An 18,397-nucleotide genomic window follows, 5' to 3' on the forward strand; every position below is an offset into this window, starting at 1 on the left:
TCCCAAAGTCTTTAAGAACTTCTGCAAAAGCCCACAACTCACCTTACTGTCGTAGTATTTCTCTCGTTTGTCAGTGAGGATGGAGCGAATGACATTGCCTGAATATTCGATCACCATCTCACCTGCATCGATGTTCCTTTTGCAGAACAGACCCCGGCCATGGATGGGAGACCTGAAAAAGTGACAAGAACAGTGACTGTTTCAAAGAGTATAAGCGAAGCTCTGCAAACACTGCAGAATTGGGGTTAGTCACCACAAGGATCATCGTGGTACCAGCCATCATCCATAATGTAACACTAACGCCAGGTCCCTCCTGCCTGCCTCTGAGCATGTGTCTCAGCCACTCCAAGGTGAGCAAGTGAGGAGTAAGGTTTGTGCTGAGGATGGCCTTTCAAACACATAACTTGTGCAGGGAGAAGGAGGAGGGACAACCCCAAGTTTGCTTTTTCCCCTCAATCTTGCAGTCTGGATTCCTAGAAGGTCTCCAGATTTCAACTTCCTCTGTGCCAGAGGCAGCGGCACCAGAGCAGAACCATACCTGTAGACACCAACTGCCTCCTTGGAGGTCTTCTTCAAGTGTCGGAAGCGCATGGGCATTGGCAGATCCATACTAGTCGCCCTCCTAGAACAAAGAAACCCTGCTGAGTGACAACCTCCGTTTGAGAGCCTGTGCCACGTGTTATCTGGGAGGCTTTCCAACATATTATCATCTAGACGCTGTGACACTGCAGCCCAGCGAGAACACAATCAACGTTATTGTGGTGTTTTCATATATATGTGAAAGATCATTTCCTCCCTTTCCTGCCCAAATTCTCCGCAGATGGTTTCACATTAGCAAGGAAAAGAAACATTCAGAGGAAGACTGGTCTGGCGATCACCTTCAGCTGACAGTTCTCTTGCTATTGTGAGAGTCTCCTCTAGATTTGCTAGCTTGGCAGCTTTCAAGCTCTAACCACCACCTCAAAGAACACCGCGCATAACTAAGGCCCATCAGCTCCTGCTGCCATCGCAGCCTTACTTTCCCCTTTGAACCTTTAAACCCTGCTGCATACCGGGCTGATTTCAGCTGTACTTCTTCCTCTTCCTCGTCATTTGGGTTGTATTCTGGTGGCTGTCGGTGTTTAGAAGCCAAGAAATTAAACATATCAAATGCAGATTTCCTGCAATTTAAAGAGACCAAAGGAAGTTTGTTTTACTGTCAGAAGATAAACATGGCTGCCACAACAGTTTGACCCTTTTACACCTTGCTCCAGTCTGTGTTGCCCTTCTAAGCATCAGGGCAACACACAACAGTTTCTGAGAACCCTGAATGAAAGCACCAGCCAGGAAAGCTTTGTTAAACAAAACAACGTCACCAAAGTGGCACAGAGAAATGTGCAAGAGGCAATATAACTGATTTACATGTGAAAGTCACTAATGTTCTTTTTAATGGAGAGCTTAAGTGCTGTAGAGATTTGCTGCTTATGCCCCTTTGTGGAGGTAGTTAGTGGAGCAAATGGGCCATTAACCTGAAGGATGACAAAGCTCACACTTGCCTCAAGTGGACTTCAGCCCTGGCCGAGCCATGGGGGTTCAGGGGAGGTTCATTGGCCTCCTCTGGCTTATGAAATCTGAACTTGTAGTTGTGGCAGTGCTTTGCTCCGTACAGTTGCTCAATCAGGAACACGACAGTATCGTGGATGATGCCCAGCATCCTCAAACCGTTCACACCTAGAGCAGAAACAGAGCACAACCAATACAAACTCACTGACAGCACCAACCTGGAGCATGAGGAGACAGCAGCCTCTCACGCAAAACAGGAGCACTCTGTTAGCTACTGTGTTCCACAGAACAGCTTTCAATCCTTTCACCGGGAAGAAATTATCCTCCATAAAGCAGTCAGTGGCTGCACTGAGCCTCTAAGGCTCTGAGCCCTTCTGAACACGCAGATGTGCTCACTCTCACACATGCGGAAGCAGGTTGGGCACTGGCTATTACCTGCAAAGGAGAGCTGCTTCAGGCGGGCATTGGATCGGGCTTCTTGCACTTTGTCGGTCAGTGACTTCCAGGCATCTGCAGACACACAAGCAGAGCACAAGACAGTGAGATTGTGTCCGAGTGGGGGGCACCAGGAGTGCCAAACCCCATGCCTTGCTGTGCCTCTTATTTTGCCACATCTTACCAGCTTCCCAGTGAAACAACATACCACTAGTGGACTTCTATGTACGCACGTGGTACGCTGCTTTCCAACAAATGCTCATATTTGTATAAACTAATTAGGACTATGAAGTTTGCATGCTTTCATGGGCCATAAATTAAGGTCCTTGGGTCCAGTTGCTTCCATCCTCTCCATAATTCCCTCTGGCATAAAGTAAGTGCCTTCAGCAACTGGTCTGGAGGAAATCTAGATACTCGTCTGTCTGATCCACACCGACTATGTAGTGACAAAACACGGCTCAACAACATTGGTCAACTGACTAAACGACGAGATATATTCACTGAATATATTCTACTGAAAGAAAAAATAATCAACAGAATCAAGCCATTGTTAGGAACTAGGGTTGTTCTGGGGCTGTAAATCAAGACTTTGATCCTCAGAAGTCCTAACTTTACTTCTAGCAAGGAAAGCTAAAACCAGTGCAACCAAAACCCCATGGTTCTCACCTTCAATGCTTTCTGCGCAGATCTGAAAACCATCATCACTAGAGATCTCAAAAACCAAACCTTTCTTGTGTTTCTTCTCACCAAGACACTCTTTCCTCTTTTGCTCTTGCTGAAGCCAAAACATAAGTGGAGAGCTGAAAGTGCTCTCTTCTTCCTCGAGAGCTTTTGAGCCTGGAAAAGACAGGAGCCAGCATGAAGACGGAAACTGGGTCGAATGACATTTTTCCATCGGTTGTTCCATGACTGAAAATTCCTGACTAACTTGCCTTTTGACCAGTAAACCTGTCCAAGAAAAAAATCTAGACAGTGCTGTAGCAAGTGTGAAATCTCAAGCGCTGAAATTCCCACAAACTAAAAATAGGCATACAACTATTTGTTCCATATCTATTAATAGCCAACAAACCTTTCCTCCCCTCTCAGCAGAATACCACAGTTATCAGCTCTGAGGTTTTTCCCAACAGAGCGAGACACACAAGCCCTAAACTTCCAGGTACTCATCTCCCAAACATGGACAATCCCAAGACTTGGTGCTTTTGAAGAAGTGACATACCTGCATTCTCTTGCTCGCTTGTTGCACTTTGTGTTGACTGAGATTCTGCCAGGTCTGCTGTTTGCCTTGGGAGGGAAGGAGAGGAACACAGAGAAAAATATTTAACAACCTGCCTCATTTCCTCACCAGCCCTGAACAGCTGCCTATAAAATCTTAAGAACTAGACAGACACAATAACCTTTGTGCTCTGACATCAGTTCAACTGGAAACAAACCAGCAGGTTCTACTCAGTGGCATTCCTTTCTGAGGCATCTATTTCTCAGTGGGTAGCAATCTAACCCAGTACAGTCTGTGACCTGTTCTCTGTGTTAGCCCTACTCAGTAGCAGAGGATCAGCCAGCACAGGGTGAGGAGTCATCTCTGCAGCCAGCTGTAGCTTTCCAGAGATACACACAACTTAACTGAACTGAAATACCAGCTCCACACTGCACCTAAATGTGCCCGCTCGCTCCAAACTGAAAGCTCCTGAGGTATTTTAACTAGCAAAGGAAGACTTCCCATGTTCTCTGTATGAATTTTCTCAAGCCCAAACAAGCAGAAGCTGATGGAAATGTCTGTTGACAATGCTTACCCTACAGACTGGCCACACGGCTTCTGCAATGGCTGATCTACGCTTGCTGGATCCTGCGTATCTGCCTTCAGAGGAGGAGTCCTGGAACAAAAAGATTTAGGAACACTGAAAATACCTGCCAAGCCACATGTTCTGTAAGCGAGACTGGAAAGCAGCAACAGATCCACTGGGAGCTGCCACGAGCAATTCAGCAGTTCACAGAACTGCAGGAGTAGAAACAACCGCTCCTGAGATACGAGGAACGAGATCGCACTTCCAGCACCACAGCAGAATCCAGACTTGCACTTCAACAGGGGGGAGGAGCAAGAGAAAGAGCTCCGGCTGTTTCAAAAGGGTAAGCCATCTAAAGAAGTCCGGATCGATGTTTTACAAACCGGACTTATTACAAGACAGGAAGACAACCAAGGAATTGCACAAGTTATGTGCAAAGTTTCTCAGTTGCCAGCAGAGGGATGTTACTCTCTCTTAGTACCAGCAATCGTTTTGGAGAACCCACCACCCTTTGGAGGGCTATTTTCTCCTCTAATATCTCTAAACCACTGCTTAATTTGGTAGAACTGTCAACAGTGAATAAAGTCCTCACAACCCTGATCCTCAAAGCCTTAAGTTTTGCATCCTTCCCGTTCCGGAGAGGATACTCCTTTACATATCTACTTTCTGATGGCAGCTGCGGGTTTTACCTTAAAAATTGCCAAAGGGAAAATTTGCTGTAGAAACTAGTGTGAGATTCTTTCTCGTATTGTTACAAAACCTCAGGGATGAGCAAAACCAAACATTCCTCTTACCCTGCAGCTGAGACCTGGGGTACAGCGACAGCCCCCCTCTCAGGAATGTGTGCTTCAGAGGAACCGGTCCACAAGTGAGATGTTTTGTGCTTCTTTCCATTCCCTTTATCTAATGACGGCTGAATGCGTTTGATTTTCAGCTTCGTTTTCGTGGGAGCCAGCACAGAGCTGCTGGCTGACTGCTGGCCAGAGGAGGGGGAGCCTCCAGGAGATGCAGAGCTGGCGTGCATGACCGATGAGGAAGCCTTGCTTTGCTCCAGTCCAGTGTTACTGGGAACATCGACCAGCTGCGGAAAGCTGGACAACTGCGTTGTGGCTGAAGCTGTGCCGAGGTCCAGCTGGGAGGAAGCCACCCCGGTTTTGCTGGCCAAGAGCTGCGTCATGTGCTGAAGCTGGTAAGAGCCTTCTGGGTCAGTAGAGGAGGGAGCAACTGTCATGCCCATCGTCTGTGCTGAAGGCAGAACGCATATGCTCGAGGCAGCTGTCATTGCTGCTGTAGATGGAGTTTGGGATGCTCCCAGTTGTGAGAACATCCCAGAACTTGGCGGTAAAGTCATGTGCTGCTGCTCCTGACCAAGACCAAGGCTTTGCTGACTAGCTTTGATCAGGAGGTTGCTTATCGACCCAATGTCCCCTAATAATCCAGGACTAGTTAACGTCACTGAACTTTGTCCCAAAACGTGACTGGGAACCGACCCACCGGTGCTTGGTGCTGCCGTGGCCTGCATGGACACAACATTCAGCACCGAGGAACTCGAGGCCAGGCCTGACACAGGCCCCGCTGGGAGGTGACTGGCCTCTGGCCCGATAACGCTGGAAGACGTGCCCACGGCAGTGGTGGTCCCACCTTGTGGAAGCAGCGACGTTTGCTCAAAATACATGACCCCAGACTTGGACCGTTTGATAATATTTGGGACGGTTCTGTGGGACGTTGAGTTTGCAATAGTTCCCAAATCCAACGGGTGGTTGGAAATTTGGGAAGGAGCAAAATTAATTAAGGTCATGTTGGAGACCATATCAGGAGGAGCTATAGCAGAAGGGGTTCCCGAGGGAGCCAGCTTCTTGTTCTTCCGTGACTGCAGGCGAGATATGGGCCGCTTCTTGCCCAGGGCAGCGGCTGGCGTAGCGGCGGCGGTACCCAGGTCTGTCCTCTGACTAGCTTCAGACACCAAGAGCTGAGGATCAGGGGGCGGCTGCACCCCGATGAGAAGACCTGGCGAAGGACTGCCAATGTTTGGTGGGAAGCCAGTCTGAGCAGCAGTGGAGAAGGGATGGATATGCTGATGATGGGACATAGGCAGCAGTCCCTTGCTCGTGGGAGGGAACAATGACTGAGATGAGGGCAAGCTCGGATTTAATCCCGTGGTCAGCGTGAGGCCGCTGCCCATGGGCCCCAGCACCGAAGCGTTGGTCTCCATCACGCTCTGCGCAGAGCTAACGGAAGGCGTTAGCTGGATCTTCTGAGTAACGCCGTTGGGAAGAGTTTGGAGGACATAAAGCGGCTGCATGTTTTGGTTGACTACCAGCAGCTTCTCTGCGGCTGGCTTGAGGTGGGGTGGCGTTGTCTGCACCGCAGCGTTGGAGATCTGCGAGGGGCCGGGACTGTCTGTGGAGTTTGGCACGTACTTCTGGCTCTGGAGGGGAACGGTGGGCGATACTGGCACCTGGATACCTGGAGTCCCGCTGTTCCTTGTTAAATCCTGGTTGTTGCTGTGCCCTTGCTCAACGGGGCCGCAGGGCGGGCTGGCTATGTGCTCTGCGTCTATGTGACCCTGGATGAAATGGTCGGGAGTTATGTGTCCTTCAGGGCTGGGGTCTACTCCCGGGCTCAGGAGAGCCGCATCGCCTTCCCCTGAGGCAGATTTTTCTGTGACCGTCACTCTCTTCTCCCCAGACTCTGTGGAGGGCAAGGCGAGCATCGACCTCTCCCCTGAGGAGGAGAGCGAAGACTCCGAGATGACAGCGAGCCTGTTGTGATTCTGGCTGGGCACTGTAGGGCTGCGAGTGGTCAGAACAGAGAGGTCGGAAGGAAGCTCCAGTGGCAACTCGAACTGCTCCTCTGCTGATATGGAGGACGAGACGCTGCTGTCCACTGGCTCGGCGGTTGGCAGCTGCTGAGAGAACACCTCAAACAAACCCATATCCTTGCCACGGTTGCTGTCGAGACCCAAACCTTCTCCGAGTGTTAGAAGTTCAGACGATGAGGACTCTGGACTTTCTCCCAGCGCCTGCATAGACGGCGTGTTCTTTAGTACAAAGTCCATGATGTCGGAAGGGAGGATGTTCCCACAGTCATCGCTATTGTTATTGTCAGAGTCGGATTTCAGGAGTTCTGTGTTGAAAGTGTCCAGTAAGTTCTTGTCAGAAGGCGTGCTGGCATGAGCCCTGCGGCCCGTTTCCAGCGAGCTCAGCTGAGCTTCCAGAGAGTCCTGACCTTGCGCTTTAACCCTGCTCACCGGATGGCAGTTATCGATCTTTGGGTCGCTTTTGTGGACGGAGGAGCTCTTGGTGACTTGCACTTTCTCGCCAGCATCTTCACCTCTATCTAGCTTTAAGTTCTCTGTTCCATTTTCCTTACTGCTCCTTTTAGTTACTTGACTGACTTTTCTTGTGGTTGCCGTGATGCTTGTATCACTTTCAGTTCCATCATCCACACCATCCAGCTGGGAGATTTTCGGGAGATCGCACTGCTCCTCCTCCCTGAACAAGCTGTGGGATGCGAGCCTCTCCTCTGCGCTCGAGGAAACCACCGTTCTAGTGAAATTGTAGTAGTACAAGTCATCTTCATCTGATGTGCTCAAGTCATCCGCGCCGTCCACTTGTCCCTCTGCAGACCGCTTCCCCCGCTTCTTCCCAGTTGAGTTACTGTAGAAGGGAATGTCCTCCTCTCCGTAAGACCTCACGCCGTACAGAGGAGTCAGTCCAAAGAACATATTGGATCTGGCCCTAGCACTTCTCCGTGGATACCTCCGCTTGTAGGAGCCCTCTTCTTGAGCTTTAGCTCCATCCTGGAGCATCAAGTTGTTATCTTGAACGGGCAGGTTTTCATACGTGTTATTCTGTGATTCCTGCACCGGCGCTTCGTTCGGACTTCCCTGAGCTACAGGGTTATCTTCCTGGCTTTCCGAGGTTGAGGAGGGCTCTGCCATCGCAGCCAGTTCTGCCCCTGCAGGCTGAGCCTCAGCATCACTTTCTGGCTGTGCATTTTTAGACTGGTTTTCACCTTCCATCTTGAGTGGAGTCAGAGTGACTTTAACAGTGCGCTTTCTAGGTGTTGGCGATTCCTTGGGGGCCACTTCCACCTGCGCTGGAGAACCTTTGGATGGCCCTTGTGGAGGTGGGGACTTCTCGCCAGGTTTTTCAGCAGGAATACTGTTACACAACCTCTGGCTAAGCTGTTCCATTGCCAAACCCTGATTAGCGAATTCCGGTTTCAGGTTTCCTTCATCGCTGCCCACCACTTGACTCGAATCTGTAAGAGGTTTCAGGGAATGCTTCTCTTTAAAACTGTCTTTCACTAACTTTTTCCCCTTCTGACGCCTGTCTTTAGGGGCAGAAACCACCTGCTCGCTCGCTGCAGGAGACCTGCTATTTACTCCAGCAGATTTCAAGGTCTTGGCATCCATCTCATCAACCATGGTCATTTTCTCCAGCTGTACAGGTTCCATGTGCTGATCCCTGTCTTTCCTTGGGCCCCTCTGATGCAAAAGTGGAAAGGATATTGCCTCTTTGGAAGAAAATGATCCTGAACATTCTTGAAAGGTTCCTACTTTAACATTCATCTCTGTGCCCGATGAACTGGTCGGTTGAGTGGACATTTTGGAGTTTCCTCCAGAAGCAAAACTATGAACTGAATAATCTGGGTCCTTCAAGGTCGGTGTTTTCATCTTCTCTCCCTTAGAAGACGCACCTTTGGCTAGCAAATCTGAACTGGCTGAATGTCCTTCTGTAGACTGAGAGGCATCCAGCTGGTAAGTTTTACTTCCGCTTGTAGCCACTGTCTTCTGGGAGCCTGAACCGCTGAAGCAACTTTGAACTGGAGCGCTTGGAGTGCCCGCATTCACTGATCCCACAAAGCGGTCAGTGCTCTTGACGCTCGGCTCGTGTTCTGAGGAGGACCCCATGCTGGAAGCTGCAGATACACCGTGCCTGGAGTAAGTGTTCCCAGCTCGCGTAGGGGAAATCATCCGGAGTTTTGATTGCTGCTGTGCCAAAGAGGAGGTGCTGTGTCTCCGAGAACCAATACTCTTCAGTCCAGAGGACAGCAAAGGATCTCCTACTGTAACTATTTCATGGGTCACTGGTGTAGGACTTCCTGAGAAAATACGGCAAGAAAGACTGTCAAATGATCGGAAGGCTCCATGATCAATGCACACCCAATCCTTTCAGTCAAGACACCAGAAATGAAAATTTTTCAGTGCAATAGCATTCACATAATGATTATACCTGAGCTGGCTATTAAAGATCTGCTACCACCAGTCAGTGTTCAGCAAGCAGAGTTGACAGGTTTGCATCTCAGCATTCTGTACCTCAAAATTTGATCTGAATGTTCAACATTGCTTTGAAACAAAATATGACTCATTGATACAGAAACAGCAGCTGAGTTACAATAGCAGATTTCAAACTCTCTCTGGAAAAATACCAACCAAGATGAGCAAGTCCCTAACCTGTACTACAGCTCTTCTGCAGTGCTGCTACTGTACTGCCCAAACATGGCTTTCTTCATCCCAGGCAGTTTTTGGTTCAGTCGTACATTTCTCAACATGCCATCTCTACTCTCTATTTTCAGAACTTTCTTTCCCTCAACCCTACTGCCACAGCACTATTTTTTCTAGAAACAGAAAACTAAACGCCACATTCTCAACGGAGCAAAAAAAGACATGAACCAAACCAGAATTATCTCCAAACAAATGAAGAAAACCTCCCCAAAAACCAAACACCAAATTCAACAACACTTGAAGTACCTGCAGAGGGTAATGGCCTCGAGCCGGGAGACCTCTGTGCGGATGGGTAAGTTGGTGTTCTGATCCTGGGACCCTTTGAGACCAGTGGATAGTAACAGGAACTAGAGGTCTGAGAATGCAAGGGACGATCTGGTGACGGTGGGTTTACAATTTCAGGTGTATTTTGGCTCTCTTTAGGTAGAGTTTCTGTTGTTGTATAAAAGAGAAACAATGGTATAAGCCATCACTGAACACTAAAAGCTATGATCTGATAAAGTATATATTGATATCAGGTTTCACCTGGAGAATCAGAGTGTTTGTTAAATAAACACCAAGTCAAAGATTACTGCTTCCTTGCCACCAGATAACGTCTCCCCTAAGAACATTTTCAAATACTCGCACAGCAACCCTCAGCGCACACATGAAACTCCAGGACCTTTCAATAAAGTTGAAGTTGGCAATAACTATTGTAAATGATTTAAAAATCTTCCACAGCTTCAGCTTCTGGGAACTGAAAAGGACAGGGTCAAGGCTTATCTAGGTTTTTTTAACTCACCTATGGCTGCAGAGAAAGCACTTGAAGTACAATTTGAAGTTTTAGATCACCAGAAAAATCTCAGCTCTGTAGACTAGAAACCACTGCTACAGTAGTTTTTGTCTGACTTTTCAAAGTTACCAGCACACTACCCAGGTCCCAGCCACAACCTGGCTTTCTGGTTATGGTGGAAACCTGCAGAGAAGGTACTTTTGGGAAGTCTTAAAAGATTACCTGTAAGGGGAACCGGGCTATGGGCAATGGTTCTGTTATCATCATGCTCTACAGTGCTGTTGATGTCAGGTTCTACGACCGGTGGTCGGCACTCCATGATCTTGCAGGTATACACACAGCGCTTCCTGGCATCTGTTGTGCTCCAGTACACCCTGGAGCACCTGGAAGATAATTCCAACATAAACCAATTTACTCAACAGTTGAGCAAACATCAGCATTCCTATGTCACATTTTCAGTTTCTCAAAGGCTTCCTGGCACAATGTGCTGCACACCCAGCTTAGCTGCGAGATTCCCAAACAGCAGAGGAAAGCTACAGTCCATTTTCACCTATGTTACTTCAGCGCTGGTTTGGCATCTAACATACTAAGAGACATCTATCCATGAAACAGCTCATACTCACTGATAGCCGATGGGAAACAATTTATCCTCACAGTCTGAGAGGTCATTCAGAATTCCTAAACAGTCTATCGTCATTGAACCTGAGCGAAAAGAGGAACAGAAGAGTCTGTCAACCAGATTCCAGCACCAAAGGTGGATCACGTGTGCAGAGACTGGATCTTACCAATCATCATGTGGATGTTCTCCGGTTCCAAGCCGCTGAGAAATTTTCTTCTCAAACTGATCCCTTCAAAGTCCACAAAGACTCTCCTAAGAACTTCAAACCCATTCTCAGGAACCACCTGGAAGAAGGATCCACAAAACTACTTGTTATTTTTAAAGGAACCACCACACGTACGCTACACAGTCTGTCTTACTCAAGCCTCAGTTTGTCCTTTCGGTTTTTCAGCTGCCACACAGTGCCACCTGCCAAACCTCCCCATGCCAGCTCTATCACTGACTTCTTTTTAGCAGCACTGTGGTCAGGCCATCATTAGGAAGGAACTCGTTCAACATTAACTTCTAAAAAGTGCTGATAGTTACAGGCGTACCCCACCTTCAGATGAGGCAGGGGGTGAAAGAAGAATCTCACCTCTCCTTTGATCAAGTCACGATGCCTCTGGCAGTAAACTTTCTTATCGTCCAGAAAGACGCAGTTCTTGGCTCGTGAGCACATGAAATGGTAGTTACTAGTACAGGAAGTGAGGCAGCAGCCTACTGTGGCGCCCGACTTCTGACAGAACTCACATCTCTACCAAAGCAAAATAAAAACCAGTTAACGATTAATCTCCCCTACACCCAGGCTACCATTACCACTGTCAGTTGGGTTTTTGGCACAGACAGGAGTTTAGCGTAATGCCTGACCTCCCACTTCACTGCTGTATCTGTGACTCACATGCATGAGTGAGACATGGAGGAGGAGGCGAGAGGAAGATCCCTCACACACAACTTTTGCATTTGCAGACTGCTTCCTCCAGGCCCCAGATCTTGCTTGTACTCCATATCCAGGTGCCATATTTGCAAGCTTCACTGATTCACGTGTCAACTATTTCTCCTGCACAGAGTATTCCCCACATGGGCAGCCTACCACTGGCTAAGAGCAGTCATATTCCACTCCTGCTGTTTTAACAAATATTTAGGACCAACTGATGCAATACTAAAACAAAATTTGGACAAACTAATTTCTAGTTGTGCTTCCAGTCTCATTTTGCTCTCTCGGAAAGTAACTATCAACCAATTCACAACAGGAAGATTAGTTTGTTTTCCAAGACTGCGTGGCAGTTCAGAAAACAGGCGCCACCGTCATTCTTTTTGCAGTACTTAACAGAGCAGCTACATGCAAGCTCGATGTCAACATCCTTCACCTATACTCAAAGGTGAAAATGCTCCTTGATCAGCACCTTGATTTGGACAGTACTTGCACTAGAGAGACAGGCCGTTACAAGTTCCTTTTGGTCTCCCAATATACACATGCAATCTTTTAGCTGGGTTTGTGTCTTGGTTCTGTGTGCGTGAGTGTGAAGCTTAACCAAGCATTCTTCCCTTATACCCACCAGCTGCTTTCCCCGGATCACAGCCATGTGCACGTTCTTCAGAGAACCATCATCATCTTCAAATACTTCTGCTGACCATAAAGCACAGTTCACATGTGTCCATTCGTTTTGGCCAATGTAGAGAAGACGTCCAGCATCCTGAAGAATGGAAGGAAACGTTCTTTTTGAATGTTCCAAGAGACACAGCAAGGCACAAGCAGCACCTGGCCTACCCACAGTACCAAATCTATGGTAGCGCTTAAATGAGCTCCCATCACATGGGCATGGGCCGGGTACTCACGTTAGCGCTGTCGTCGCCATATTTCAGGCACAATGCACACTGCCTGTTGTCTTCTACATCTGGAGGTGGGTTAAGCTCAGGACTATCCTCTCGGCTTCTGTCAGAGCCTTACAGTTAAAAGAGAGAACACTTTATTCTTGAAAGCCAGGGAGGCAAAAATTCATCTGGAAAGACTGTCAGTAAGAGAACAGGGCAGAGGAGTCAAACAGTAGCCTCGAGTTGTCAAACAGCCAGCTTGTAAAGCAAGGCAAGGCACACACCAGGCTCTACACAGCCCTTCTCTGGGAGAAAGGAGGCAAGTGCAAATGTATGTCTGGGCCCAAGCTCAGCTCAGACACATGGCATGCGTAACAGCCTCTGAGCAACTTCAGGTCACAGAGGTCTCCAAAATCCTTCAGTCACATACAGAACTAGTACCACCCTCGCTTTACTACTAGGAGGTTTGGAACGAAGCCCTCTAGGTTTGGGACCAACAGTGCTGCAATCTGTTTTCTTACTAGAGATAGGTGGTGTGGGAGGATGCAGAGGAGTGGGTGAATCTGGCTCTCCAGGCCCTCTGGGTTTTGGAGCGGGGATGATCTTCTTCATCAGAGGGGGCTGCTCAGTGCGGTTGTTCTCTTCACGCTCCTGCCACTGAGCGTAATTGTGGTCAAGTGAAGGCGGCAGCACTGCATTGGGCAACATACCACTGCTGAAAAGCAACAGGAGCAGCTGTCAGACCCGACTACACCAGAGGACCTTGGGCCCTGTCTACCAGCACCACTGACATACAGCACACAGTAACAACCCCTCAAACTACTCACAGTCCCCGCATGCTCTCAAAGGCCACAACACTCTCATTTGAAGGTTTGTGATGTGGCTGGCTGTTTCTTTTGAGGGTAACAGATGCAGGAGGGCCACACTAAGTGGGAGTGAGGAGGAGGAGGGGGAAGGAAAGACAGGACTGACAAGCCAACAGACAACATACCTAGCTCTGAATAATGTTTTTGGTTACTCTGCTTTAGAACAAGGAAGCGTATACAAAACCTGGGGATGGGATTACGGTTTAACATCTTAAAACCAAAACAAAACAAGAAAAAAAAAGGGAAAAGAAAAAAGAGAAACAGAAAACCCAACCCTCTCGTGATACTTTTTGCTTAGACAGCTGGCAAACCGCAGGGTGCCACAGTCAGAGGCAGAACAATTACTTACTTGCTTGTTACTTTATTTGGCTCCCAAAATCTGGACTTTTTTACACTGAACCATGGAAAAACACGCTCCATTTGCTGAAGGAAAACAACACTCTGTTAGAAACGCTATACAACATACCAAAAATTCAAAGACATTCAGCCAAGATCTACTGTAAACGCACAACTAGTAAGATTTCATTAACGTCAACAGCTCTGACGATGTATTATTTTATTCCTGGAAATACCCAAGCCATAGCAAGCGTGACGGACCCTTTGGATTCCAACAGCAACAAGCAGTGGTATGATACCAGGCAGATTTCAAAACAACTGTAGTCCAGCTCACCCGGATGAAGAAGGACTTGACCATGCTATTGGCTTTCTTCACTTCTGGCTGCCCTCCATCTGAGTTAATGGCCGCTTGAATGATCTTCACGATATCGTCGCTGAAATCCAACTGTAAGAAGGCCCCAACATTTCACATCAACAGGATGTCTCTTGCACAGCTACACCACCCACTCGTTTTTTAAGGCATCAAGTGAGCATCCAGATGACTGGAAGACTGAACCAGAGCATTGACTTAAAAGAAGAGAAAGGATTTGGCTGCAAAGAAACAAGCAGCCCTCTGCATTTGCATGCTGGCTGCAGAACTGCTACACCCACCACTGTTCACTTCTTCCTTCTACCAGGACTTGACTGCTGAGTGGTTTTAAACCAGCTAAGCTGGCTGCCTCAAAAGGACTTGGCCAAAACCTGGCTACAGCACGTCTGCCCAGTGCTTTGCAATATACATTCCTCCTCAGGATTATGGGCTCCATAGGGAAAAAAAAAAGAGGAAAAAGCTGCTCCCTACAAAGAGAATTGGTTCAGTCAATGCTAGCGTTGTGTGTAAATGATCCCTAAAGAGATCACACCTGCACAGATGAAGTATCAGTTTCCAGACAACTGACTGCCCTTAGTGTTACCTGGCTAGGCCTTCAGCTAGAACTTGCACGTGAAGGATGCCCCATCCTGCTTCCATCGACATCAAAGCCTGACTAAGACCTAAAGAGATTTTACCAAGTGTTGCTGCTGGTTAGAGTGACCCATGCAGCAGGGTAAATTCCATGTCTTTGGACCAACATTAACACGAGCACCAGCCAGAGTAATTTTTAACAGCATGTTAACCCGTTTCCTTGTTCATAAAGAAAAGGCTTAAGCACACTTGGTTCTAAACGCCACAGGTCATAAAGCCATTCATAGGCTCTGTCATTTGAGGAGAATACAAAAGCTTTGACATACCACGGAAATGTAACCTCCTTGATCCATTTTTCTTTTCACTCCTTCCAGATCCAGAGGTTGCTGCTCCTCCTGTTTACTGACTTCTGTTAGGACAGGAGGGTCGGGACCTTCAGGAGAGCTTCTGGACGGGATACTCTCTTCTGTCTCGGGGTTTAAATCAGGTGGTTTTGCTGCCTGTTAACATCAGCAAACAGACAGAAGGACACTGGCTATTGAAGTGTGGCCGCTACTCGTGACATACTCCCAGGCACACTTATGGGCCCAGAGATTCTTGCTAACATGAAAGAAAGGAGACTCAAGTTCTGAATACAGGGACAAAAATGAAAATGTCTTAATCTTTCTGCTGCTGACCTGCAAGGCACACAGCAGGGCAGAGTGACCAGCTGTCAGGATCAGACTCATCTTTCAGAAGTCTTACTTCTGAATATGTATTTCAAGACTAAGATCCTGTTTATCTGTCAACAAAGCACCATCACAGAGCTAAATCCTCCCACTCCTTGAAGAACTCTACCCTATTTTTCCCTCTCAGCCTCACAAATTGTACTGTGGGTACCCACCCCTTTGTCTCCATAGGAATGAAGAAAAGAAAGAAAACAAAACTCGCAGTCTGTGTCGTTCCGAGTACACGAAAGGCAGTGTGATGTACAGTGATGCCAGATAATGCTTCAGGCCAAGAAGATGTGAAGGGCTGCAAGGCTCCACTTACCTGCCGATAGCGCAGCAAGTGGCTGGTAGTTCTGGAATTCAAGAGGGCTGTTAAAACCTGCCGTAGGGAAACCTGCAGCTCCTTCTCCAGTGCCAGCCGCCACTCTGCAGGATGCTGCTCTGTGCAGTTAATGCAGGTGTACGCTACGCTCTCCGGCAAGTTTGAGAGTATCTCATACATTTCATCTGGAGACAAGGAAAAGTAGAATAACAACCTGAACTACTTCACTGAAGGACGGCTACAGGGAAAAACCCTACTCTGCACTTACTAACTGAAACCCTTTCCATGTAACAAAAGCATCTTGTGCACTAACTGAGCAACACTGTGTTTGAAGCAAGTCCCGCACCTTCAGGACGCCGCTAATATTAGTCCTGGTTTACCTGTAGCCATTCTACAGATGGTTTTGAGGTAGGTCACAACAAGTGAGGGTGTTGATATAAGTCTAGCAGAAAGGTCCCAACCTCGATCACTTTGGTCTACTTGCTGCCCCACGTTCTTAGTGCCAAAGAGATGAGGATTTGCCTTACCAGAGAGGTTTTCACATTTGGAGTGGACCCAGCGGTCGCATTTCCCGCACTGCATCATCTTGCTCTCGTAGTCATCATCATCGTAGCATTTGTCACAGAGAGGACAAAAATTTCCTGCCAACAAGAGCTGATGTTTATTAGGAGTTCAGCTGCCACACACGTGTGTTAAAGGCTAGGTGGTTATTTATTAGCGTGCCAAAGCAGCAGCTCTCAGCTGTCAAGACAGCTACATCCGCTTTTACAACACTGCAAACAATAGCCACAAAAATAACCCTCTTGGAAGAATGCTGACTGCTCTGGAATACCATTACGGGGTACCCATTTTTTGGGGGTGGAGAGCCTAACAAAATGCTACATGCTGTTACCTTTACAGAGTAAAGCAAAAGCACAGAAGTAACATAGAGGCAAGAAATTAGGTGGAATTATGAGGATTTTCTCTCCTGAGGTTCCTCCGCAGAGAGCCCAGACCCTCCTACATACAAAGGCGTCACGTACAGCAACTAACACAAGGAACGACCGCTTTACAGCAGGAATTCTGTTAATTACTCCTATTAAGTCAGGAGTACTTAGGCCAGGTTCAGCTCCTTTTTGCACGGTGAGCAGCTCAGCTGCCTCACAGCCCTTCCGCTCACCGTGCACTGACGCTGCCTAACTCAAACCCAAACACCCAGTGAGGCTCCTGCTGTAAAGAACCCCAACTGTACATACCTTTAGCAAAGAGTTTGGCACAATCGTGACACAGGGAAAAGTCGTGAGACCACTGTGCATCCCACCCTTTGCCTGGCGTTGTTGATCCACAGCTCTTGCAGCGAACGCATTTGGTACATATCTGGAAAAGGAATGTGTTTGGCAAGAGTTATTTCTGTTATCCAGTGATTTCTGTGCTTTGGTCCTAAGGATACAATTCACTGTTTTTATTATTTAATGAGTGCAGGGAGCTTATACAGCAGAAGAAGGAGTTTCAAATACGGAATCTCCCACTAAAAAGAGAAGGAGCTCCCTCCCTTTACGATAAGATGGTGATAATGCCACAAGAAAAAATGAAAATAAATCGCAGCAGAATTTTTCTGTCCTCCTATTTGCACTGACAAAAATACCCCCTTTCCCTTCCTGTAAACAGCACACATAATTGTGGCATTTCTTCTGACCTAAGATGTCTTCTTTTAACAGTCTTCCAGCTCTGAAAATATTGTACTACAAAACACCTAAAACCTGTTAGCACCAAATACAAGTGCACTACAGGCACCTGTTCAGAACAAAAGCTCAAAAGTCACAAACCAGTGCATTAACTACCTCTCCCTACCAGTAGCTGCTGGGGAATCTGTTAACAAGGCAAATGCTCCCATTCTAAAGAGCTTCTTCCATGTCCTGGGACTACAATCAGAAGAATTACCACAACTAAAACAGGTGTCACCTCTTTAAAAGTCGTGCTCATTCAGGATCTTATCTACAAGACACCTCATCACGTATTTCCAAATGTACCTTCTGATGCAGCAGGCACCTGCCTTCAAAAGTGAAGCGACTGCATCAGAACAAGTCATGTGCAGAGCTCTGGCCCACACAGCATCATGATCAGCCAACACGTGAATCACTCAAAAGGAAATTAAACAAACCCTCACCCAAACTTTCTTTTTCTTGGTAGGCTTTGTTGGGTAGTTTGGGCCCAGGCACTCCGGGTGATAGCTGTTTCGGCACTTGTTACACTCCAGCAACTGCTACAAGAAGGAGAAAAAGCATTGGAGTGGAAACCCCTCAGAGGGGTGCAACCCCCGGCCTGCATTTGGTTTCATTTGATCCCCCATTCGGGGCAAGAGGAAGAAGCTGCCATGAAGCAACTTGCGCACGTCCAGCCCAGCGTGGTGCGGGGTCCCCACCGGGGTTTGGGGGTACCTTGGTGGCCTGGTGCTGTCTCCCACACACGTGGCAGAACTTGCAGCGACGGCAGCACCAGTTCTCCAGCTGGTCCTCCAGGGGCCGCTCGCTCTCCTCTAAGCAGAACTTGTGGAAGGGCTCACAACAGACCTGACAATATACAAACTGCAAGGGGGGAGAGGCAGGTTTTAGCAAATCAGAAGCCGCTCAGAATTCCCAAACAAGCCCCCTCGTGCTCCAAACTACTTTGAATTCTGCTTTACAGCTGACGCAACAAGGACTTCTACTGGCATATTTTAGGAGGGAAACTGTGTGCGTACTTCAGATCTCCCAAATACATGCTTGTCTACCCAGAGACTTGGCTCTTAGCAG

At 47.8% G+C, this 18,397-nt stretch overlaps 1 protein-coding gene across 2 annotated transcripts in view; it reads right to left on the reverse strand.

Moving 5' to 3' along the window:
- Window positions 1–18,397, reverse strand: part of KMT2A (lysine methyltransferase 2A) — a 42,707-nt gene that overhangs the window by 4,024 nt on the left and 20,286 nt on the right. The window contains exons 11-35 of one of the 2 annotated variants that reach the window (XM_030505647.1): window positions 18,044–18,190; window positions 17,773–17,868; window positions 16,862–16,982; window positions 16,154–16,267; window positions 15,627–15,811; window positions 14,921–15,094; window positions 13,986–14,096; window positions 13,665–13,738; window positions 12,971–13,161; window positions 12,474–12,580; window positions 12,194–12,331; window positions 11,233–11,391; window positions 10,825–10,942; window positions 10,663–10,741; window positions 10,262–10,422; window positions 9,514–9,699; window positions 4,550–8,864; window positions 3,765–3,845; window positions 3,194–3,258; window positions 2,644–2,814; window positions 1,978–2,052; window positions 1,536–1,710; window positions 1,053–1,160; window positions 539–622; window positions 43–172 (exon numbers count right to left, since the gene is read on the reverse strand). In XM_030505647.1, the coding sequence (XP_030361507.1) occupies window positions 43–172; window positions 539–622; window positions 1,053–1,160; window positions 1,536–1,710; window positions 1,978–2,052; window positions 2,644–2,814; window positions 3,194–3,258; window positions 3,765–3,845; window positions 4,550–8,864; window positions 9,514–9,699; window positions 10,262–10,422; window positions 10,663–10,741; window positions 10,825–10,942; window positions 11,233–11,391; window positions 12,194–12,331; window positions 12,474–12,580; window positions 12,971–13,161; window positions 13,665–13,738; window positions 13,986–14,096; window positions 14,921–15,094; window positions 15,627–15,811; window positions 16,154–16,267; window positions 16,862–16,982; window positions 17,773–17,868; window positions 18,044–18,190 (7,365 nt within the window). Of the gene's footprint in view, window positions 1–42; window positions 173–538; window positions 623–1,052; window positions 1,161–1,535; window positions 1,711–1,977; window positions 2,053–2,643; window positions 2,815–3,193; window positions 3,259–3,764; window positions 3,846–4,549; window positions 8,865–9,513; window positions 9,700–10,261; window positions 10,423–10,662; window positions 10,742–10,824; window positions 10,943–11,232; window positions 11,392–12,193; window positions 12,332–12,473; window positions 12,581–12,970; window positions 13,165–13,664; window positions 13,739–13,985; window positions 14,097–14,920; window positions 15,095–15,626; window positions 15,812–16,153; window positions 16,268–16,861; window positions 16,983–17,772; window positions 17,869–18,043; window positions 18,191–18,397 lie in introns of both variants that reach the window. The other variant, XM_030505646.1, reaches the window with a different exon arrangement.

Source organism: Strigops habroptila, chromosome 17, assembly GCF_004027225.2.
Source record: "Strigops habroptila isolate Jane chromosome 17, bStrHab1.2.pri, whole genome shotgun sequence".
NCBI lineage: Eukaryota > Metazoa > Chordata > Aves > Psittaciformes > Psittacidae > Strigops > Strigops habroptila.